The sequence below is a fragment of the Podarcis bocagei genome, assembly GCF_964188305.1.
Source record: "Podarcis bocagei genome assembly, chromosome: 9".
NCBI lineage: Eukaryota > Metazoa > Chordata > Lepidosauria > Squamata > Lacertidae > Podarcis > Podarcis bocagei.
In genome coordinates, this window is record NC_138134.1 from 67,173,553 (window position 1) to 67,197,766 (window position 24,214).

The 24,214-nt window shown below is 43.0% G+C and overlaps 3 protein-coding genes across 6 annotated transcripts in view; 2 read left to right on the plus strand and 1 right to left on the minus strand.

The window, feature by feature from the left end:
* The first annotated feature begins 1,120 nt into the window (after window positions 1–1,120).
* LOC308594361 (placenta-specific gene 8 protein-like) lies at window positions 1,121–10,660 on the plus strand. 2 transcript variants are annotated; one of them, XM_081207488.1, is made up of 4 exons: window positions 1,121–1,245; window positions 6,130–6,258; window positions 8,542–8,666; window positions 10,023–10,660. In XM_081207488.1, exons 2-4 carry the CDS (start codon window positions 6,147–6,149, stop codon window positions 10,125–10,127), a joined length of 342 nt encoding a protein of 113 aa, XP_081063614.1. In that variant the 5' UTR covers window positions 1,121–1,245; window positions 6,130–6,146; the 3' UTR covers window positions 10,128–10,660. The 2 variants fall into 2 exon arrangements, with proteins under 2 accessions (XP_081063614.1, XP_081063613.1); XM_081207487.1 differs by lacking the exon at window positions 1,121–1,245 and adding an exon at window positions 5,400–5,489.
* A 1,650-nt stretch (window positions 10,661–12,310) lies between these two features.
* COPS4 (COP9 signalosome subunit 4) lies at window positions 12,311–22,387 on the minus strand. Of its 2 annotated transcripts, none has more exons than XM_081207177.1 (10): window positions 22,228–22,387; window positions 20,519–20,598; window positions 19,450–19,601; window positions 18,267–18,370; window positions 17,212–17,365; window positions 15,376–15,526; window positions 14,709–14,879; window positions 13,830–13,945; window positions 13,367–13,451; window positions 12,311–12,712 (listed from the first exon to the last, which is right to left on the minus strand). In XM_081207177.1, the coding sequence occupies exons 1-10, from the start codon at window positions 22,299–22,301 to the stop codon at window positions 12,579–12,581; spliced, it is 1,221 nt and encodes a 406-aa protein (XP_081063303.1). In that variant the 5' UTR covers window positions 22,302–22,387; the 3' UTR covers window positions 12,311–12,578. The 2 variants fall into 2 exon arrangements, with proteins under 2 accessions (XP_081063303.1, XP_081063302.1); XM_081207176.1 differs by having other exon boundaries at window positions 13,830–13,957.
* A 345-nt stretch (window positions 22,388–22,732) lies between these two features.
* LIN54 (lin-54 DREAM MuvB core complex component) overlaps window positions 22,733–24,214 on the plus strand; it is a 35,381-nt gene continuing 33,899 nt past the window's right edge. The window contains exon 1 of one of the 2 annotated variants that reach the window (XM_081207040.1): window positions 22,733–22,870. The gene's annotated coding sequence lies outside the window, so the exon portion shown is untranslated. The remainder of the gene's footprint in view (window positions 22,871–24,214) is intronic. The other variant, XM_081207043.1, reaches the window with a different exon arrangement.

Consider the following 24,214-nt stretch of genomic DNA (forward strand, 5'->3'; position numbering starts at 1 on the left):
TCATTTGCCCCACCTGCAACAAAACATGTCTCTCCTGTATTGGTCTCTACAGCCACAGCAGGCGCTGCAATTCTCCAGCAGTTTGACTTCACCTGCAAAAGTGTACTCTTCCATTGTTTCCCAAGACAGATGGATGCCAGTCAGCACCAACAGCATCACGAGCGCAAATAATTATGGGTGCACAGTAAAAAGGATGTCTAGAGGCAGGCCTTGAAATAAATGACACACCCAAAGACAGCATCAGTGACTCAGTGTTATGACCTTAAGCGAGTTTATCTCCATACCCTCCAACATTTCTCTGATGAAAGTAGGGACGTCCTAAGGAGAAATGGGATATTCCAGGATCAAATCAGAAACTGGGATGGCTTCTGTATATCCAGGAATGTCCCTGGAAAATAGGGACACTGGGAGGGTCTGTAGGTCCCCAAGAAATTGTGGCTCCTCGTGATCTTTTTCTGCATCTACTAAGTTACAGATAGGTAGCCGTGTTGGTCTGCCATAGTCAAAATAAAAAAATTCCTTCCAGTAGCACCTTAAAGACCAACTAAGTTAGTTCTTGGTATGAGCTTTTGTGTGCATGCACACTTCTTCAGATACACTGAAACAGAAGTTGCCAGATCCTTCTATATAGTGAGAAGGTGGGGAGGGGTATTACTCAGAAGGGTGGTGGGAATGGGAGATTGGCAGATAGCTGAGATGAGCCTGTTGACAACTCTTAACGACTGTAATAGGTCTTACAGGAGACCTATTACAGACCTATTAGACCTATTAAGACCTGTAAGACCTATTACAGTCGTTAAGAGTCGTCAACAGGCTCATCTCAGCTATCTGCCAATCTCCCATTCCCACCACCCTTCTGAGTAATACCCCTCCCCACCTTCTCACTATATAGAAGGATCTGGCAACTTCTGTTTCAGTGTATCTGAAGAAGTGTGCATGCACACAAAAGCTCATACCAAGAACTAACTTAGTTGGTCTTTAAGGTGCTACTGGAAGGAATTTTTTTATTTTGCATCTACTAAGATCCACCTTTGCTATTAACACAAAAAATGCACTACCTGGTAGCCAATCTGCAAGTTGATACCAGTTTATTATGCCCAGCGGAACAAACAAAAGCAGTTTCATTACTGTGTGGGTTTCTTTTTGCCATCAACTTCCTTAAACCGACAAAGGTTGCTTGCTGAATTGAAGTATCTCTATAGTGACACCAGCCTCCGAAGGGACCTGTTGCTTTCGACACACTTGGTAAGTGGCTGTCTGATTTTGCTTGAAAAGAGGAATGAGTTGATAGAAGGAACTCCTGGAAATGGATGCTGCAATAAGCTAACAATTAACATAACCTTCCAGGAAAAAGAAGGGGGAAACGTAACCTGCAAACAGTGCTAGTAATTTAGGTTTATCAAGAGTGCATCTCAACTTAAGGTTGTCTAAACATGCCCATGCCATGCCTGCAGCAGAACTGACTACCTAAAGAGACAGATGTAAGCCAGGAATATCTGGATTTCATTTGCCCGGTTTTCTTCATGCATCCCAGTTGAAAAGGGGCACGTATGCAAAATTTAGAAGGGGTTTGGTGGTTCTACAATAACGGAGGAAAACAGAGAATAACTGGGGAGCGTTCCGGCCATCTTGGCTTAGGTTCAGATAGATGCTCTTATCTGAGCTGAAATAAGAGGTCATCAGGGGGTTTGGGCTGGGTATTCATCAGTATGCAGATGACACCCAGCTCTACCGCTCTTTTAAATCAGAACCAGTGAAGTCAATTTAGGTGCTGTGTGAGTGTCTGGAGGCGGTTTGAGGATGGATGGTGGCTAACAGATTGAGGTTGAATCCTGACAAGACAGAAGTACTGTTTTTGGGGGACAGGGGGCAGGCGGGTGTGGGGGACTCCCTGGTTCTGAGTGGGGTAACTGTGCCCCTGAAGGACCGGGTGCGCAGCCTGGGAGTCATTTTGGACTCACAGCTGTCCATGGGGGCGCAGGTTAATTCTGTGTCCAGGGCAGCTGTTTATCAGCTCCATCTGGTATGCACGCTGATACCCTACCTGCCCGCAGACTGTCTCGCCAGAGTGGTGCATGCTCTAGTTATCTCCCGCTTGGACTACTGCAATGCACTCTACGTGAGGCTACCTTTGAAGGTGACCCAGAAACTGCAATTAATCCAGAATGTGGCAGCTAGACTGGTGACTGGGAGCGGCTGCCGAGACCATATAACACCAGCCTTGAAAGACCTACATTGGCTCCCAGTACATTTACGAGCACAATTCAAAGTATTGGTGCTGACCTTTAAAGCCCTAAACGGCCTCAGTCCAGTATACCTGAAGGAGCATCTCCACCCCCGTCCATCATTCAGCCCGGACACTAAGATCCAGCACTGAGGGCTTTCTGGCGGTTCCCTCATTGCGAGAAGTGAGGTTACAGGGAACTAGACAGAGGGCCTTCTCGATAGTGGCGCCCGCCCTGTGGAACACCTTCCCTTCAGATGTGAAGGAAATAAGCAGCTATCTTATCTTTAAAAGAAATCTGAAGGCAGCCCTGTTTAGGGAAGTTTTTAATATTTAATGCTGTATTGTTTTTAACACTCGATTGGGAGCTGCCCAGAGTGGCTGGGGGAACTCAGCCAGATAGGCGGGGTATAAATAAATTATTATTATTATTGTTATTGTTGTTGTTGTTGTTGTTGTTGTTGTTGTTATTATTATTATTGAGGCAGAGAAGAGCAACAAGCTGAGCAGCAGAAGTCCCAGCAGCTGCTTTGCTCCGGCAGGGTGAGGGTAGCTGGGCTTGAAGCAGCAACCCAAGTTTGAAGAGTCCAAAGAGTTCAGAACTGCATGGATGCAACAGAGTTATTCCCTCCACACACACAACCCATGCTTTTATAGTCAGGGGACTTAGGAGACCGAGATGGTTGAGTGTGCAGGTGCTCACTGCATCAGGGAGAATGCGTGTGTTCCAGGGGCGTGCACTGAATTTTTTCATCATAGGGGAACAGTTAGGGCCTGAGGCGCCAGCTTGTAAGGGCAATTTGGGGAGGGGGTTGGGTGATGTTGCGGATGTGAGCATCACACCTCCCTCCCTAAGCTTCCCAGGCTTTGGGAAGGAGACGTCCGGCCTCTGACAGGATTCTGGAGCCCTTCTGTCTCCTTCCCAAAACTGGGGGGGGGGCGGTTTTTGGGAAGGTGGTGGGAGGGTTCTTGGACCCTGTTGGAGCATTGTGTCTCCTTCCCTGACCTGGACAGAAGCTTCCTGGGCTTTGGGAAGAAGGTGCCAGGCATTAATACTTTAATACTCTAATTCACTGGGGACATTTAGGGGACTAGTGTAGTCCCCTAGTCCCCTAGTCCACTGACCGCATGCCACTGGGGTGCTCCCACCCATGGGAGCCCCAAGGAGTCCTCAGAGGCAAGGCCAGGCCTAGGCAAATTCGGCCCTCCAGACGTTTCTGGACTACAACTCCCATCATCCCTGACCACTGGTCCTGGTAGCTAGGGATGATGCGAGTTGTAGTCCCAAAACAGCTGGAGGGCCGAGTTTGCCTATGCCTGGGCAAGGTACACCCTCCCCAGATTAAAGGCGACAAATTAAGCACTCAGGTATCATGAGATTCACATAGTAGGAACTGCCACACACGTGATAAATACTGCAAATCTGCAAAGATGCCTGATATTATTTTCTCCCAATTCCCCACTGGTGACAACTCATGCTCTGCTTGAAGATGCTTAAGAGCGCTCTCCCTTATTTCAGGTGTGCCATGCAAGGGCATAGCTGTCAACTTTCTCCTTTTCTTGTGAGGAAACCTATTCGGAATGAGGGAATTTCCCTTAAAAAATGGAAATGTTGACAACTATGTGCAAGGGCGAAGCCCAGCCTGTTACTCTAGTTGCTTTTAATGTGGTGTATCATTCAACACACCTCAGACTTGTCCCCGGTTAGTGTTTAGTTCTAGTTCCAGAGAAGGCAAATGTGGTTGTCTGATGCAAGAGTTTTGTGACACCTTAAATCAACAAAATCAATGCATTCGTCTTCAAGGTGCCATAAGACTCTTTGCTGTTTTTTCTAGGCTTCTTTGCCAGTGGTCTGCTGTACCTTTTTTTAACAAATCTCTTTCCGCACCGTTCCTGGTACTGTCTAACGGTTTTAAGCCTAACTGCCATGGGGAAAGGAAGGGGGATCTGTGGGTCAGATAGGGAGGAAACATCTGGTCTACAAGAAGTAGTGTGGCTAGGCAGAAGGGGGCAGGCATTTTCACTTTGCATTTCTTAGTGCAGAAAGCATTGATCAGATGTGTAGAGATCTTTTTTTAAAAAAATGATATTTATTAAGCATTTTAAAATTACAGAAAAAACAAAGAGACAAAGAAGAAAAAAACAAGGGAAAAGCAAACAGCAATCAAACAATACAAATCGATAAAAATCAAAATCAAAAAACAAAGATCTTTTTTATTCTAATTAATTCAAGAGGGTTCTGGAAGCTTCTGGAAGCTTCTCTGTGTGAAAGAAGCAAACAGAAAGTTCCTGATGTTTGGGTTATGCCCAGTGCTTTTTTTTTCTAAAAAAAATGTTTAGGGGTACTCTCATTTTGACTCAAGAAAACCACCATTTTAGAGTTCAAATTGGGGGAGGGGGAGTAAATGGACAATAGTACAGATATTCGCAAAATGTTTAGGGGCTTGCATCCCCCAGAAAAAAGCACTGAGTACCTTCAGAGAAGCTGAGTACAGCTGGTTTAAACTGATTCTGTTATATCATCCGTCAAGGTCATGCTGACTATCATAAGAGGCCAAAAGAAGCCTAGGTTTCACTTTCTCTTTCCAGCTCTTTTACTTCTGGTGTGGTGCTCTATAGGTAGATAGTGTTAAGGGTTTAGACTTAAGTTATTGTAAGTTTAAGTTAAGTCTGCTGCAACTGGATTTCTTATGGACAGTGCCAATCCTGAATGTATTATATTATATTTGTGACCATTATGCTTACTTGCCTTCACTCAAGCTCTGCTGGATGAAATATTAATTGCTTCTGGTCTATTTTTTGGGAATCCTGCAACGTGTTTAAGTTTTTACTCTGCTAACTGTACAGTACATTAGAATCTACTCTGGATCAATATTGAGTAGAATTTCAGTGACCATTTTATTTATTAAATTTGTATAGCGTTACGAAAAAATCTAGGTGTGAGGCTGCTCAGTCACCCAGCTCGTCGGGCAGAGCCCGCGGGTCCCTGCGGAATAAAGGAAGGAGTCCAGCCAACCGGAGCAAATAGCTGTAGACCAAGAGTTTATTGCGCAATAGGTTCAAAGAGAAAATTTTGAACCCTGAGGATGGGGTGGCAAAGACTTTTAAAACTTCCCACCAAATCCCAGAATACAGTTTGTACAGCATCATTGCTACATCATTGCTATGTCACTGACAAAAGGGGAGGGGTTAACCTTGGCAAACGTGTCCAGACAAGTCCTTGGTACAAGATTAGTATAAGCAGACATGGGAGGGCAAGACTCAGGTATAAGATTAGTATAGACAAATATGTCTTAAGTACCTACCACCCAAAAGTACAATAGAAGTTCCTTTGCATGTCTGGAGCCTGTGGCGAGTTGGGTGATGAGATTTGGCTTCCTTTGGCTAACAATGAGCCCAGCAATTGTCACCTCTGGGAACTTCCTGGAGTCCTTTTTCAAGGGGAAAATAGCTTTGGAATGGAGGAAACTGGGAAAGGAGATGATTTTATATTATTTTTAAAGCTGGGTAACTTCCCTGAGCTGTCCAGTTGAAAGGATACATTCAGGCATAATATTTGTAATATTTAACTTTAAAGATGTGCCCCCCCCCGGGTAATTTCCGTAACAGCCTTCAATCAAGCTCTGCTGGATGAAATTTTAATTGTCTCTGGTCTATTTTTTGGGGAATCCTGCAATGTGTTGTAAGTTTTTACTCTGCTAATTATACAGTACATTGGAATCTACTCTGGATCAATATTGAGTAGAATTTCACTGACAATTATATTTATTAATTTTGTATAGCATCCTTCATCCAAAGAATTCAGGGCAGTTCACAGCATAGACATGTTCCTTGCATTTGTATTATTGTATTTTCAGAATGGAGATCTGTTTATTTTAACATCACTCTCTCTTTCTTTTCTTTAGAATCAGCAGCCTGGAAAATGAACCCTCAGCCAGTGATCATGCAGCAGCCACAAGTTGTGGTCATCCAGCCATCACAACAGAGCTACTGGCAGACAGGCTTGTGTGACTGTTTTAGTGACTGCGGAGTATGTGAGTAGCTATGGTACAGATAACTCTCCTTTATCGTGGAGATTAAGGTGGTTTACTCAGTGGGTTGAGTTGGGAAAGGCAGCCTTAGTATGCACTCTGGATGCAAACCTAAAACAAGTATGAGCTTGCTCATCATGGTTGTTATGGAGAGCCAGTGTGGTGTAGTGGTTAAGAGTGGTAGTCTCGTAGTCTGGGGAACCGGGTTCGTGTCTCCGCTCCTCCACATGCAGCTGCTGGGTGACCTTGGGCTAGTCACACTTCTCTGAAGTCTCTCAGCCCCACTCACCTCACAGAGTGTTGGTTGTGGGGGAGGAAGGGAAAGGAGATTGTGAGCCGCTTTGAGACTCCTTAAAGGGAGTGAAAGGCAGGATATCAAATCCAAACTCCTCCTCCTCTTCTTCTTCTTCTTCTTCTTCTTCTTCTTCTTCTTCTTGTTATGGAAGCACAATTCTCTCTCCACTGGCTGAGTTCTCGATCGGGTCCTTTTAATATATACAGTGGTGCCCCGCAAGATGAATGCCTCGCAAGATGGAAAACTCGCTAGACGAAAGAGTTTTCCGTTTTGGAGGTGCTTCGCAAAACGAATTTCCTATGGGCTTGCTTCGCAAGACGACAATGTCTTGCGAGTTCCTGCTGGTTTTTTCCCCTTTCCCCCCTTTTTTCTAAGCCGCTAAGCCGCTTATCAGCTGATCTGATCAGCAGATAAGCCGCTAAAAGCCGCTAATAGCGCTAATCCGCTAATCCGTCAATGGGCTTGCTTCGCAAGACGAAAAAACCGCTAGACGAAGAGAATCACAGAACGGATTCTTTTCGTCTTGCGAGGCACCACTATATATATATATCTCTCTTCATTTATTAATTAGATTTATATACCACCCTTCATTGAAAGATCTCAGGGCTGCTCACAAGATAAAAATACAAGATAAAAGCACAAATGATAGTCAAAACCAGTGCTTTTTTCTGGGGGGACACAGTGGCACGCATACCCCCACACTTTTTTCAAAGAGGGCCAGACTTGATGAAGTGAACGTGCGTGAGGGCTGACCAAAGTTGAAGTAGGATTGAAGTTGCTGAGCTTTTTTTTAGGGTTTTACATGTACTACCTTGGGGGCCGGATTAAATCGCCTGGATTAGGCCCCCAAAAGGGACTTTGCACATGTCTGCCCTAAACATTTTGTGAATCTTTGCACTTTTGTCCATTTACTGTATTTCTTTTTCCCAGTTTGAACTATAAAATGGTGGTTTTCTTGAGTCAAAATGAGAGTACCCCTAAACTTTTTTTTTAAAGAAAAAGCACTGGTTAAAACAGACGTAACAAAGCAGTAGCCACCACAAACACTTGTAAAAACTGTAGAATATTAAATATTGAAGAAGAATGTTTTTGCCTCGTGCCTTGTTCTCTTCTAATGGCAATGGCCCCAGCGTGAAGTGCCGGAACTGAGTTCCACTGAATTGGAAATCCCCTTGCACCTTGCATTAATGGAACTGCAGACTGGTTGCATGCCAGGGATGCAACTGGTACATGCAGTCTGCCTTGACAGGTGTCAAGCAAGACATGTCAACCAACTATTGCTCATTATTCCAAACAGAGGAAGCAGGCTTGTATCAAGTAAAACAACTGGGCTATCTCATTCTCTCTCTTTTTTAAAATAATTTTTATTGATTTTAACATATAAATTATAAAATGTACCACAAAACTTATCACTTATACAATCTTTTTAGACTTCCATCAGCACCTCTGATGATCCACCGTTTTAACCACTTCTTATGCATTTCTTAACTTTATATTGCCTTTACATCTCTTAACAAATCATCCTTCTCCTTCTTCATTTTTGCAATACTTCCAATAATACTCCTCACAAAACTTCTTGCAAACCTACAAACATCGTCTGATCTTCACAAATACTTTTCAAATAGTCCGTAAATTTACTCCAGTCTTCTGTGAATTTAGGATTTCGAATCCTTCCTGTTAGTTTATCTAATTCTGCATAGTCCATTAACTTCATCCTCCATTATTCAATCATCGGTAATTCTTCTTGCTTCCATTTTTGGGCCAATAATATTCTTGCTGCTGTTATTGCATATATAAAAAGCTTATATTCCTTTCTATTTATATCACTCCCAACAATGCCCAGTAAAAATGCTTCTGGTTGGGCTATCTCGTTCTCTAGGGCAGGGGTTGGCAAAGTTTTTGTGGCTTGGGCCTGTTCACGGTCCCGCGGCTTGTCGTTTTCTTGGCCCGCTCTGCCAAGTGATGCCCTCTTCATGGTCTCTTCTGTCTAGGTCTCTGTGGAACATTTTGCTATGCGTGTTTGGGATGCCAAGTTGCCGCAGATATGAATGAATGTTGCCTCTGCGGCACAAGCGTGGCAATGAGGTCCGTCTACCGAACCAAGTATGGGATCCCGGTAAGTGTAGCTAGCCTGGCGAGGGCAGATCCAGGTTTTAAGGATCTACAGCGAGTTGTTTTATTTTTACTAGAATCTCAGGTGCAAAATAGCAGCTCGAGTATGTGCGTGTAGATACTCTCATTACTAATTCTTTATAGTAATTGATAAGTGTGAACTGTTAATTATTTGCTGATGTTTAACTTTACTGTTTACTATTGGATTCTAATGGATTGTTGAATATTTTAAAGTCATTGTGACTTTTTATATTGGATCAGATTGTTACTATTGATGTTTGATTTTTAAAATTATTTTTATACCTGATGGAAGCTGCCCAGAGTGGCAGGGACAACCCAGCCGCAGGAGCAGGGTCTAAATAAATTATTATTATTATTATTATTATTATTATTATTATTATTATTATTATTATTATACAATTAAGGAATAAGGTGCCTCTGAGCACACCTACACATTTATTTTTAGTACCAGACTTGAGCACACAGGTCACACCCATGCCACACATTTAAATGCTCTTTACAGTAAGCCTGCAACTTATGCAGGTGTTACGTACCAGAGATTGCTCCTAAAGCCAAAACCATGTATAGTCAAACACATTGGGTTCAATGGCGAGTGGGATTGCGAGTCGTTTTCCCCGGAACCTTGCCCACTTTTAATGTTTTTCGTTCTTAATTGCCACACATGTGAAGCTCATTTATACCCCGCCCTGAGCCCGGTCTTGGCTGGGGAGGGCGGGGTATAAATAAAAAATTATTATTATTAAATGCACACAAGCCACAGGCTTAACTGCACCACTTTAGCTTTCCACAAAGAATCCCAAGGACTGTAGTTTCCTTTCATTATTTTAAAAAAATGTCTGTATTTTTCTGTCTCAAAATAGGGCTGTAGATTCTTAGGGGTGCTGAGAGTTGTGAGATCTTGTCACAGAGCTGCAATTCCCAGCACCCTTGAACTATACTTTCTAGATTCTTTGGGGAAGTAATTACTGTTTAAGAGTGTGGATGTGACCGGTGTCCTTTCCACATGCAGTCACACCTCATTTTCCCTTCAAGTTTTCTTAATTTCAGCTAATTTAGAGGGGGGTAAGGAGTCTTTGTGTTTAGCATTGTTAAATAGTTGGGAGCCAGACTCTCTGGGCAATCTGCTGCAAAGATCACCCAGTAGATTCCATCTACTTTTTCTGCCCTTTCTTGCTAATTGCAGTTTTTCTCCAAAACAAAAGGCTTTGGGGCTCAGTTACAGGCATTTAAATATATGCCCCAGTGAAGTTTGTCCCAAGCTGCCTGTTGACTCTTCATCTGTATTTAATATTTCTCTTTCCAAATATTATCTACTAGTTGCCTCATTTCTTTTTAACAGGGATCCATCTGCGATGACTACTGCACTCTCTGGTGTTACCCTCAATGTGCCCTTTGCCAACTCAAGAGAGACATCAATAGAAGGCGTGAACAAGGAATCTTTTAGGGAAGTTGAGAGTTTTGATGGCATTTATAGTTCAATTTAGTTGTTGCTCATGTTAAGCAGTAATGTGAATTTTTCAAAATTTTTTGTATACCTGTAGGCGTATACAAATCTAAGTGTTTTTTAGCTGTTAATCCAGTTTCTTGCCCTTCCAATTATTCCACACCTGCATGTATTCGAATTAGTGTATAAGGAGCAACAGCAGTCTTTCCAAATCATAGTAGTAGGTGTTCCCTTTTGTGCTTCTCTCACCTTCTGATTTCCTGATTCAGTTATGTCAATTAAGTACCAACAGCGCATGTGTAAAAGATGTTTTTCTTGATCTTCACCCTAACACACATCTTGCAGAGTAAAACATGAAGTTCACACACAGCCGCCTTTTCTAACTCTTCATGCTCTAAATACTAATTTAGCTCTAGGAAGAGTTCTGTGGATCTTGAAAGTCTGCAATACCTCCAAGAAGACTGGGATATTATTTGACTTGTTCCATCTCTCTAGAATGTGACCATCTGAATAAACAGGAAATCTGCTATAAATCCTATTTCAACTATATTTTTGGGGTGCGTGGAGGGGACTGGGACAAAGAAGGCGAAGCCCATTTGTATAGGTGGAACAAGTGGGACACCAGAATTTCATATCATCCAGTAACTACATGGTGAACCTTAAAATGACCTTTGGAAGAATATAAACATAAGATCAGAATAAACTAGCTTTGAATGCTGTGTCTGTGAGATTCTCATCTGCACTTCCTGTCTCTGGTTACACCCCAAGAACATAAAACTACCATTATAAATTTGAGATGGGGAGAGAAGAGAAAGAATTAATTCTCCTTTTCTTTATAGTAAACTAAGTGGACACCTGAGAAGGGGTAGTATAGGCTTCTCATATGAAGCTGAATACCCTGATCATACCTGAATACCCAAATTGTATGAAAACTCAAAATTATGCATCGGGATAAAGGTAAAGGGACCCCTGACCATTAGGTCCAGTCGTGGCCGACTCTGGGGTTGTGGCGCTCATCTCGCTTTATTGGCCGAGGGAGCCGGCGTACAGCTTCTGGTTCATGTGGCCATCATGACTAAGCCGCTTCTGGCGAACCAGAGCAGCGCACGGAAACGCCGTTTACCTTCCCGCCGGAGCGGTACCTATTTATCTACAGTGGTGCCCCGCAAGACGAAATTAATTCGTTCCGCAAGTTTTGTCGTCTAGCGAATTTTTCGTCTTGCGAATCACGAAATCCCATAGGAATGCATTGAAAATCAATTAATGCGTTCCTATGGTCAAAAAAAGTCCAAACAAAGCCAAATTTGGTACAACAACAGTTTATTAACTGCTCTTTAAAGTCACACATACTGTAAAGAGCAGTTCAAAAATTGAAGGGAAAATAACTTAACTTTATAAACAAAACATGTCTTTGTTTTTAGACAAAGGAAACAAAGTCGTGAGACGTTTTCGTCTTGCGAAACAAGCCCATAGGGAAATTCGTCTTGCGAGGCAAATCGAAAACGGAAAAACCTTTCGTCTAGCGAGTTTTTTGTCTTGCGAGGCATTCGTCTTGCGAGGTACCACTGTACTTGCACTTTGACGTGCTTTCGAACTGCTAGGTTGGCAGGAGCAGGGACTGAGCAACGGGAGCTCACCCCGTCGCGGGGATTCGAACCGCCGAGCTTCTGATTGGCAAGTCCTAGGCTCTGGTTTAACCCAGGATAGCCAAGTTCTAAGATTCACATGAACTATATTGATTTACATGGTTTTTGCATAACTGATGTCAATAAACATTTCCCCACTATAACTATTCCTCTCCCCTTGTCCCTTAGTTTCACTAGACATTGCTCATACAGGTTTAGGGGCCAGATCCACTCCCATCCACACATATTTGGCTAGAGTGGATGGCAACTTCCTTGTACTAGTTTTCTCTTTGCTCTGTATACGGAGAGGCTATATATACATATAATAAACAAAGAATGAAAGCCTTCTAAGGTTTAACAAACAGCTCCACAGACTGTAAATTCAACACAAGAAATCAATTATCCTGATGGATGTTTGTGGGGAAGATAGGATGCAGCAAATGAAAACTGAAGATAGTGAATCTGATTAACTTCTAGCCTGCCTTTATTGGAATAACTACAGCGAAATAGAATATGGCACTTCAGTTTCCAACGCACACACACAAATATTCACAAGGCCACGAAACAACTGAAATTTTAATGCAAAACTTAAAAAACATCTTGTATTCCATTCAGTTATTTTTTAAACAGCTTAATGTCTATGTTGTACTACCATACCTTTAAGATAAACCTTTGGGGTTTTAAACATAATGTACACACATCTACACCTTTGTCTAGATAGGCTTCTAGCAGAAGTTGAGCCAAAGTCGTAAGTTCTTATGCTAGTTTCACATTTTTAGATGAAAATAAACAAACAATCTCTACAGAACAGGGGGAAAATGAAAGTCTACTGAGCCATCTGAGCTTCCATTGCCTGTGCTGTCCATTCTGGGGCAGTCTGACTAATCTTCTCCAAAAGGTTGTTAACTTGGAAGCAGAGAGACTGAATCTGTTTGTCCCACGTCGGCAAGGCTTCACGAGCTAAAAGACAATAGAAGAATTCATTCTTGCATTCATTGCTTGTTTCTATTAAATTTCCTGCCATTATTCGTTTGCTGCATAAGCAAATTTTCTGTTACCAGGTCTGCAGATACAGGTATTTGGGAATACAGGAATTCAAACTATTGCACGGACACTACTGCCATCTGGCGGCTACAGCGAGAATTACCACTTTGTCATATGTTGATTGTAAAAGGTAAAGGTAAAGGGACCCCTGACCATTAGGTCCAGTCGCAGACGACTCGGGTTGGGCGCTCATCTTGCTTTATTGGCCGAGGGAGCCTGCATACAGCTTCCGGGTCATGTGGCCAGCATGACTAAGCCAGTGAACCAGAGCAGCACACGGAAACACCGTTTACCTTCCCACCGGAGCGGTACCTATTTATCTACTTGCACTTTGATGTGCTTTCAAACTGCTAGGTTGGCAGGAGCTGGGACTGAGCAACGGGAGCTCACCCTGTTGCAGGGATTCGAACCACTGACCTTCTGATCGGCAAGCCCTAGGCTCTGTGGTTTAACCCACAGTGCCACCCGCGCCCCATGTTGATTGTACACCAGGCTAAAATATTTTGCTTTTGCATTACATGTGCTTCAACCGCACCTAAAGCAAGAACAACAAGCTAGACCTTAACTTACTTTCAAAGTGAACAATTCCATCTATCTGATCAATAAATCCATTCATGCGACCCTCTGTTATCATCTGGGATGCTATCTTTTCCGCCTGAAAAACAAAACCCAAAAGGACATCTACTTTTAATAAACAGAAGCCCACTCCTGATATGGTTTTTGCCACATGTATATGTACATAGGTGTGTCAGTGGTAGAGAAAAGTTATGTATGTCAATTTATTCTGCAGGAGACCTTTGTAACTGTTGATTATACTGTGGTTTAACCCACAGCGCCACCTGCATCCCTTATAGACAGTATAGAAATTTAATAAATCATCATCTTATACCAGCATCAATCATTTTTTGTTCCTTTCTTTTTGAACGCATCTGCTTTAAGCAGAAGAGTGAACTAGTTCTTCATCAAACTAGACGTTATTAAAACTAGCTTAGTTTGAACAAAACAAAAGCAAACAGTACACAAGTCTATATACCTTGGCTGCAGGAATTTCTAATAATGCTCCAAGTTCTTCAAAGGTAATATTATTATACAGTTTGCTTGCAGATAACAAATTATGCTCAATGACAGCTCTGTCCAAAATACTAGAACCTGAAATAGAAACTGACAATGTATTAGGAGTTTGAAATTCAGCATGTATTTGGCTACAAGTCAAATATAATTTAAAAAACCTGTATGTAGCATATGCAGTCCTCAATTTCTGTTCCATCAATACTGCTCCGTAATAAAGGTAGAAAAGAAATTGGCTTACATTATTATGATATTATTATAACTTTCATAATATGATTTATTGGCTTTAAATCATTGTGCTGAACAGGATATAAACCTGCTTAACTAAGAGTAATATTTTTTTTGCATCTTTGTCAAGGTTACAGAAAGGAAATTTCAGTCTAAATGTTGATGGAAGCCCAAAGTACTACATGATGGCTAAGGAGATTAGAGCAGCGTTTCCCAAACTTACAATAATTGCATGCCCCTTTTGAGTGTTCTATCTTACTGGAGTACTCCTTCTTGGTTGAAAATAATACTACTTTATCTTTGAATTAGCTTTTTTTAACTGCAGAAAACATGAAGTAAAATTTAAAAATTCTACTGTGTACACTTTGAAAACTTTCATGTATGACCAGGGATACACATACCATATTTTAGGAAACAATGGATTGGAAATTTCATGGAACTAGGTTATTTGTGCCAAACACTGGAGTATAAAAGGATATAAAGACCCAATGTAAATGATTACTAAAGCTGACCCAAAGTGCAACAATGCTCATTCTGAAAGGGTATATACAGAAAGGAACAATGTCTGAGTGCCCATCAGAACAGGGTACACCCGCACTTTAAGAGACCCAAGTACCATCAGCTGTTGTTGCTTTTTGGTGTGGCATGAGCATTGCAGCAAATTCTTGCAATTGGTTCCCTCTGATAATTCTGTCTAGATACATTTTCTCCAGTATCCCATAGGCCGCAAGCTGCTGGCATCTTTCATCCTTGAAGAGAGTAGCTAACATACGGGAACGCTGCTGTCCTGAAAAATAGTAAGAATACCGTGTACTGGGACATCTCAATTCAGTACTGTTCACTTCTATTTCAATGCATTTTCTCAGCTGCCTTTTTGCGAGCCGGTAGCAAATGGCCAATTTCTTCCTGCCTGCCCACAGCACTCAACTGTTAATACTTGATGACTTTTCAAATTATACCTGCTAGGTGCAGATTGTTTTAGCAGCTAGATCCTTTCTATGGAAACAAACTGCAGTTTCTGCTTCTAGAATGCTACACCACCAAGATGATTTGGTTTCAGTAATCATAATCATTAACATGAAACCGTACATGAAACATTCCAGTGACGCAGGGCAGACAACCTGTGGCAGCTTATGCAGAAATTTTGTTTTATGGAAGCATAACATGCATACTGCTTTAGAGTAGAGCTCCCCCACCCCTTGCAGAACAGGATCATATATATAATCCCAAAGACTAAAATGAAAATTGCATATATAGAAGTCAGCCATGAAGTGTTGCTTTACCTGCTGATGCCAAGATTGTGCAATGCAAGGCATGTTTCAGTGCCTCAAGTCTCTCACTTTCGTGGACTATGCTCTTGTAAGAAAGCTCATTATACCTCTGGGCAGCTTCAATGAACTTCCTTCGGTAGTCAAGAACGCGAGCATAGCACACCTGAAACAGGGAAAAAAACCATACAGTTGCTCACTATGTTACCTATTAAATCCAGTAATAATATTTGAGGGTTCCGACTTTTCATGCAACTGACCATCAATTTTCATACTACAGGTCAGAATAATAATAACAACTAACAACAACAACAACAACAACAACAACAATTTATTTATATCCTGCCCTCCCCAGCCAAAGCTGGGCTCAGAGCGGCTAACAACAGTGAAATAATACAGCATTCTAAAATCAATTCATTATAAAATGAGTTCAAATCAAATTGATGGCAACCAATGGGCTAGAGTTCTGTGAAGAATTACCAAAGGAGGGGGAATGAGAGGATAGCAACTGGTAGACCAAATCTGTATCTCGGGAAGTAGCAGGACCACAGTCCCTACTGCAAATAACCTGTCAGTTCAAGAGGGATGTGAAAAGAGTAGAGGTTGTGGTGCTGGGACTTTGAAGCAGGACACTTTGGGGAGTTGGGTGCGTCAAGCTCACTGCTCCACCAAAGTGGCCCTTGGAAAAACTAGGTAGAGCCTGGAGGGGTACAGAGCATGGAATGACTTGCAATCTAGGAGTTACATGTTCAAATCATAGAAAAGTCACACAAGAACCAGGTTATTGTGTGCTTTCAACTGTTTGGCCTTCCAGTCAGGGATTAAACACCACTGGTCATCACAAAAATGCAGTAATATGAACTGTAAAGGTAAAGGGACCCCTGACCATTAGGTCCAGTCGTGACCAACTCTGGGGTTGTGGCGCTCATCTCGCTTTATTGGCCGAGAGAGCCGGAGTACAGCTTCCGGGTCATGTGGCCAGCATGACTAAGCCGCTTCTGGCGAACCAGAGCAGCGCACGGAAACGCCATTTACCTTCCCGCCGGAGCGGTACCTATTTATCTACTTGCACTTTGATGTGCTTTCGAACTGCTAGGTTGGCAGGAGCAGGGATCGAGCAACAGGAGCTCACCCCGTCACGGGAATTCGAACCGCCGACCTTCTGATTGGCAAGCCCAAGGCTCTGTGGTTTAACACACAGCACCATCCGCATCCTTAATATGAACTGTACTGGAGTACATTTTAGTGTAAGTGGTCACCACCAGACGGGATCCCATGTTACATAATGAAATTCTCTTTAATCCAATGGGCTGCTAAGGCAAACACGGGCGCTGTTCAGGTAGTCTGTTTATCCCCATCCACCAACAAATAATGAATGTCCTCCCTACTATTCAGGAAGGGAATTCTCTGAAGAAGTCCTTTGAGAAATGTATCCCTAGGAGAATTATACAGGGAGCAATATAGTATGTAATGAACCATGCTTTCCATCTCTCCCTAGCCCCAGTGATTTACAGATACTATGGCTATCTCCCATCCAAATATGTTGTGGGCATAGTTTGGAATCTCAAAGCAGTAAATGCCTTCCTCATCATTGAAGCTGATAACTTAAAAAAGCAATCTTGGAGACCATAATCAGATTTCACATAATAAAATGGTGAAAATTGCAGAGTTTGAAGATGACATTTAGTTAACAGATGGCCTCACTTTTTATTTAGCCTGATTTGCAACTACAAGGGTAGCAACCTTGAGGTCAGCAAATGAGGAACAGATGTATATGCAAAAATATAATGATAAAACTTTTAAGCAATATGTTATTTCATTTCACTCAAAACAAGAATGTTAGTATTTCACCTTATAGTGAATTTGTAACTGTTCATTGGTTGATTCATTCTGAAGAAGAGATGCTCTGTTGATGTAAGCCTCAGCCTGAACGGGATCGTCATCCTCCAGGTACAGTCGGGCAATTTTTAGGTAAGTCTCCAATTTATAATCTACATTGTATTGCCTTGAATAGAAGGGGGGGGGGGAGGAATACCAGTATTGAAACCTCAGTTCATTTGCATCATAAGAGTTTTGCAAACATACTTATGTGGCCTGCAGAAATTTACAGTAATACTACACGCTGTATGTTTGCCACCAGCCAACTCTGGCTGAAAGGAAGGATAGGCTGTGTCTCCCCAGAGAAATGGAGAAGTAGGATACACAATGGCAACCCTCCCCCCTCCACAAGAGGGTATGAAAATGTAATTTATTGGTTAGTTTTGAATGGTAATAGTCATAAGGTTTTACACACAGTAGACTATTAAAATGGGCACAACTAATTTAGGGTTCATTAATGTCAGTAGATCTACTTTAATACCACCCACTGTCTTAATGCAAATGCATTCAATGTGGGGCCCTTCTATATGCTGTGGACGACAATTCCCATCAACCCTCAGGGATTATGGGACTTGTGGTCCTAAAACTTGTAGGGCACGTTGACTACTCATCATAATGCAATACACTATTTGATGGAAGCTAGCAACAAGGTCCATGGCAGTCTTTTGTAAGCAAAAAACAGCTCAACTCTATGCACTGCTCCACAGAAGACACTTGGATCTAAATCAAAAATAAGTGCAAAAATAAAAAGTAAAGGTTACTGAAACCAAAAATAGGACTGTGCTCTAAAGATTATAACTACAATGTGAGTAGCACTAAAGGGTTATGAGTTCCCCACGGAAAAAGTTTCCAGGTGGATCACTGATCTATCAAAATAGTATGTGCAACTGTCACAGAACAATCAGAGAAGCCAAAGCTATTGAAAAGTCAAGGAAACAGATCCAGAATATACCCAATGAAGCATTTGTACTACAAAAGGATATACAATGTATGAAGAAAAAATGTCAGGTTTTCTAACAACTATTTACTTCTGTCCTGTTTCCAAAGGAATCCCCACCAATACTTGTGCTGCATTCCGCCAGTCTTCTTCTTTCTCATAAATTGATGCAAGATGTTGTCTTATAGAAGCAACCTGGGAAGAATGGGGACATAAAATTATAATGCAATCAAGTTATCAAATTGATCCACTTTCTAATATCCTTTATATTATCTGTTTCCTTTTGCCCATTTGACAATGATAATCTGATTTTACATGATCTACAATATCTTTAAATATACTTCTCAATCAAATGCATATGAGGGATGTATTAGGATACAAACTGCCAAGAAGCGTAGTGATTTTTGTTTTGAGTTATTCCAGGGTAGAAGCGAAATTTGTGGTGTAGAATTTGGTACAAATTTTACAAGAATTTGGTACAAATTTTACAAGCTGCAGGAAACTACAGGGCAAACAAAGCTACCTTCAATTAATGACTGTTTTAATAAAGTCAGCAAAGTATGCCAGGATGAACAAAACTGAATAGTCTGTATTCATTATTGGAACAAATTGACTTGGGGCATCTTTTCCTTGCTGTCCTTCTGGCAAGGCTTATCATATGCCAGTGATATCTATTATATTTTAGAGTACAGTACAGTGGTACCTCAGTTTTAGAACAGTCCTGTTTAAGAACGATTCGGTTTAAGAACTCCGCAAAACCGGAAGTAGTGTCCCAGTTTGCAAACTTTACCTCAGTCTAAGAATGGAATCTGAATGGTGGAAGGGCACTGGCGGCGGAAGGCCTCATTAGGGAAAGCGTGCCTCGGTTTAAGAATGGTTTCGGTTTAAGAACGGACTTCCAGAATGGATTAAGTTCGTAAACCAAGGTACCACTGTACTGAAAATATTTCAATATACTCTTCTCTTTATCTGACTGGTTTGCCAGAGCCTTCTTGGAGACAATTACCCATCTTTGGGATGTCCTTCCTGGTGAGGTGTTTCTGTCTTTTTCATTATGTTTCCTTTTGGAGGAATTTAAATAGTTGTTTACCCAGGCATTTGAAACGTACTGCTTTTGACAATCTTATTAGCGGAGGGCATGTGTCTGTTTCACATGTTTGAAAATGTTTTTATTTTATTTTTAATTGTATTTTTAAATCACTTTGATGTTTCCTGCCCTGGGCTCCTTTGGGAGGAAGGTTGGGATTGAAATTTGATCACCATCTTGCTCTTACCTGCTCCTCAAATGAAATTACACGAGGTTGGATCTTTTCCAAGGTGAAATGGTAGATTTCTTTGGCTGTGCCATCAGGAAGACTTGGAAGATGGGTACAGAAGTCTGTCAACAACTGGCGTGAAATCACTAAACTGACGTTTTCATTGACCACTGGTTTAAGAGACACAAGGTGGAAAGAAAGTCAGGCTATACATTGTCGTTAGGCCTGTCATTTTAGTGAGCATTCAGTCTATAACCATTGTTAAGGCCCCTGTTTCCAACTCAAACTTTTAGGCAGCTGTACCAGCTCATAAGAGCCTGGGCATAAAACTGTTACACTGACATAGCATCTGTTTGCAACTCAGTTGCTGTGCTATCATAATGAAAAGGCTCGGAGTCACCATTGTGAAATGTGGAATATGAGTTGCATGGCACAGAAGTGGGGGGGGGGGAATGCTGCCCCTGCACGGGCACAACCCATTCATTGTTTCACCACAGCACAGTTTTATGATCGGATGCCAAAATAATTATACTAGTATTAACATTTTGCAAAGACCATAACCTTGGATAACAGGATTATGAGATAACAACCCTCCTACAGCCTAGAAATGTTTATTCAGAATATCCCACTGATTTTGATGAAATTTATGTCAAAGTATTCATGCTTAAAAACGACACCTCAACCTTTTCCCTACCAAATCCCCAGTGCTATATTGATGCCTGTTTCAATGTACAAAGATTTCTAAGACCATTCATTTTTTCCGATTGCAATTAAATACCGTATTTTTCGCTCTATAAGACGCACCAGACCACAAGACGCACCTAGTTTTTGGAGGAGGAAAACAAGAAAAAAATATTCTGAATCTCAGAAGCCAGAACTGCAAGAGGGATCCCTGCGCAGTGAAAGCAGCAATCCCTCTTGCTGTTCTGGCTTCTGGGATAGCTGCGCAGCCTGCATTCACTCCATAAGACGCACACACATTTCCCCTTACTTTTTAGGAGGGAAAAAGTGAGTCTTATAGAGCAAAAAATACGGTACTTACAAAGCTGTCATTCAACAATTCATGAAAACTGATAATTAAACTCACTTGCTTCTACAAAGGCTTTTAATGCCTCTAATTGTTCCACTCCTGAGAGCTGAATTGCTTTTTCCAATATCTGACGATACCTGCCAGAATGCAGTAAAAAAAAAAAAGAGTTAAGGTTTAAATATCATCGAATACAGAGCTAATTCTAAGCTTGATGGACTAGCAGTCTGACTTATTATAGCTTCCTATGTTGCTAAAAATTGGTGTATTTTTAAAATTAGCTTTACATCTTGTGCATGTAAGGACAATACGCATGATATTTTAGAATGCCATTCTTCTGAAAACCATTTTAGAGTATGTACATGCCATACTTTGCATTTCAATGGAAATCCTGAGATCTAACAGTTCTGGTGCTTTCCCACTGCAATGAAATGGCTAGTCATAGAAAGGAGGGCACAATTTGACAATTCCTTTTGCAGAAAGAGAAGATTATCATCCTCTTTTCACCTTTTCTTGCATTAACTCTAATCAAACACAAGAGTACAATGTTATGCAAGGGACTACCTTTTAGTCCTCCAAAAGGGAGTGTGAATGCACATCATTATGCTGAGATACAATGAGCAATCAAAAAAACAGCCAAACAGCATCAGGCAAAAGCTGGGTATACTTGTATTTACGACATCATTAATCCCATATTATCCTGCCTTTCCAACTCTTGTGAGTGCAATCTCCTGTGGTTTAGGATACTAAATTGAAGACAGAGGAGGGAAGCTGCAACTACAGCTGCAAGGGAGGCCAGTTCCTGGAAGTCTGTGTTGTTGGCATCCGTCTTGAGAGACAAACCACTGCTTTAGCAGCTCCAAAGTGACCTCACAGGGTGTAAGCCTCGGCAGTGTGTTTGGAGGTCCTGGGCTACTCAGATGACAAGACACCCCCCCCCCAATCTAGGAGCCACAGGTGAGAACTGAGTGCAGGGTTGGGGACCAAAGATGGACAAACAACCCTAGAAGGAGCCCGTCTCCCAACACCCCATAGAGCTGTAATAATCTTACATAAACTGCTCTTATAAGGTCCACCTGAAAAGCTGCATAGAAACACACCGAATAAAAAGATCAGGCATGGCCAAACTTGGCCCTCCAGCTGTTTTTTGGGACTACAACTCCCATCATCCCTAGCTAACGGGACCAGTGGTCAGGGATGATGGGAATTGTAGTCCCAAAACAGCTGGAGGGCCAGGTTTGGCCATGCCGGAAATAGATAATAGATTCGAATTAGATGGGGAAGCACCGCTGGCTCGTTTCTACGGTTCCGAATATATTTCTGCTAAAATCCCAGGAACTGGTACGAGGAACCACTGCTGTTACCAAATTAATGTTGACAGCTACCGATTAATTTTCTTAACCCACACTACTTCTTCTTTTCCATAAAGATCGCCCTAGATCCACAAGGCCCAACAGAACACGGAGGGAACCGAACCAGCGCCATGCAGATCCAGAACATGACCTGAGAGGAGGGCAGGCCTCCCTAAGCCAAGAGATGCTCCTGCCTGCTCCGCTTCCTCCTCTCCCCAACCCGCAACACTTGTCAGACTCGGCGCTGGCTGCTACGGGAGAAGGGGAGGGAGAATAATAAATAATAAAATAAATAATATTTTATTTATATCCCGCCCTCCCCAGCCGAAGCAGGGCTCAGAGCGGCTAACAACAGTAAAATAATACAATATTATGAAATTTCATTATGAGAAGGGAGGGGAAAAAGGAGCCGCTCACTTCCCGGCCAGGTCCTTGTGGGAGCCGCTCGAGCTCATGAGCTGGGTCAGCTCCTGCCTCACAGCCGCCGCCATTTTGGATCCTCCCCCTTCCCGCCCACAACCTGTGAGGGGAATCACAGCGCCCCCGACTCCGCCTCCTCCGGCGCGAGACGCCTCTACGCGACGCAGCCGCGTAACCATACGGAGCCAACGGCTTTGCGGCGTGACGTCACGGACCCCGGAAGCGCCGAAAGGGGAGGAGGAGGAGGGAGCCTGAGCGGAAGTGGAGCGCGCTTTGAGGAGGGAAGGCGGGAGAAACCAGCGCGGCGCGAGAAAGAGAGAGGGAGAGGGCGGGCTCGCGGGTTGGTTGGCTGTTTGGCGCCGGTGACGCGGCGCCGGTTGCCAGGGCGCCGCTGCCCGAGCTATTATGGGATGCGGCGGCGGCGGAATGGCGCTGGGCGCGTGATTTTGAACAAACGCGGAACCTGCCGCAGCTGCTGCTGCTGTTGCCGCCGCCGCGAGCAGCCGCCGCTGTCACGGCGACCAGCCGGCCGCGCGCGGGAGCGAGCCCGGGAGCGCGCGGGCGGCGTTGTCATTACGGTGGGGCCGGCGCGGGGGGTGGAAGAGACCGATGTGAAGCGGCGGGGCTGCGGCGGGCGCAGGTGAGCGCTAGGCGGGCCGAGCGGCGGGCGGGTCGCCTGAGGGGAAGGAAGGGAGAAGCGGCGCAGCCCTGAGGCGCTTGAGGCGGGGGACCCACCGGCCGCCTCCTTCTCCCTTCCCTGACAGGACGAGTCTGGCCGGCTTGTGGGGTGGGCGCCTGTCGGGAAGGGAGGCTCAGTACCGGCCCTTCTCCCTCCTCCTCCCCTCAGGATTATAATATTTTTAATTGTCATCTATCTGTCAGTGACGAAGGGGTTCGGGACCCCTCGGCGGAGGTAGGAGGTTTTAGGCCCGCAGGAGCTGCGCGGAAGCCCCGGGGTAATATTTCGGCCTCGGAGCCGCGACGAGCCGGTGCCTCCAGGAACGAGGGAGGAGGCTTCGTTGTTTTATTTTTAAATTGCTTCTCATTCTTCTGTCAAGGAAGGCCGCGGGGAGTAGGGATTTGCCCCAAAAGCGGGGTGGGTGGGCTGGTGGCCAGGGTTGTGAGTTGTAAGTCCTGGGTAAAGACTGGGCAGAAGCGACTAACAAATTCAATAAATAAGAGCAAGAAAGGGAAAGAAGAGTCTCGTTTTGAAATAACGAGTTCGATCTCATTCTTCAGTCCATGGCTGCTGCTCAAGGAGGTCTGCTTTTGGCGTATCGTAGAGCAGGGCAAAAACTTTACAATTCCCAATCACGGATATTTATTTGTCCAGAATTTAACGCAGGTGGAAGTGTTTTGCTCTGTTGCTGAAACAGGAGTAGAATAGCTGGCCTCAAGCACCCCTCTCTTTCTCACAGGAAACCACAGTTTAACAGGGACTTTAATCTTTATGGCAGTCAGCTGAGTTCCCTGTGTTTATTGTATGGGAAGTCGTTGGCCTCTTCTCTTGCCTTACAATCTTATCAGACCTGGGCGTTGAATGGTGTAAAGAGCAAGCTGTTATTGGTGAACTGTCAAAGATTGCTGGCCTGTGGCTTGACTGATGTTCAATAATACAAAGTAGCTTTTCTATTTGATTCGTAAGAAAATGGACTCTTATCTTCTGTCTGTCTGTTCCATTTCTCTTGTCTAAACAGCTAGTGCATATCTTGATGGCAATAGTACTTCGATTTTTATAATGTAGATATTAGAAAGAAATGTTAAATACATATTTTGTTTTCCCTCTGATCAAAATATACAAAAATCCAACCAAATCCATTCATTGTAGAGAAGCCACTTCACAAATTAAGCAGCTGTTATTTAAAATGCATTTCTTCTGTCAAACCCCAGTACATATAATTCTAAACTTACAAGTATTTATAAACTTACAGTAATCTTGAAATCAGATTGGTAGAATTAACAATACCTTTGTAAGTTGCCCATT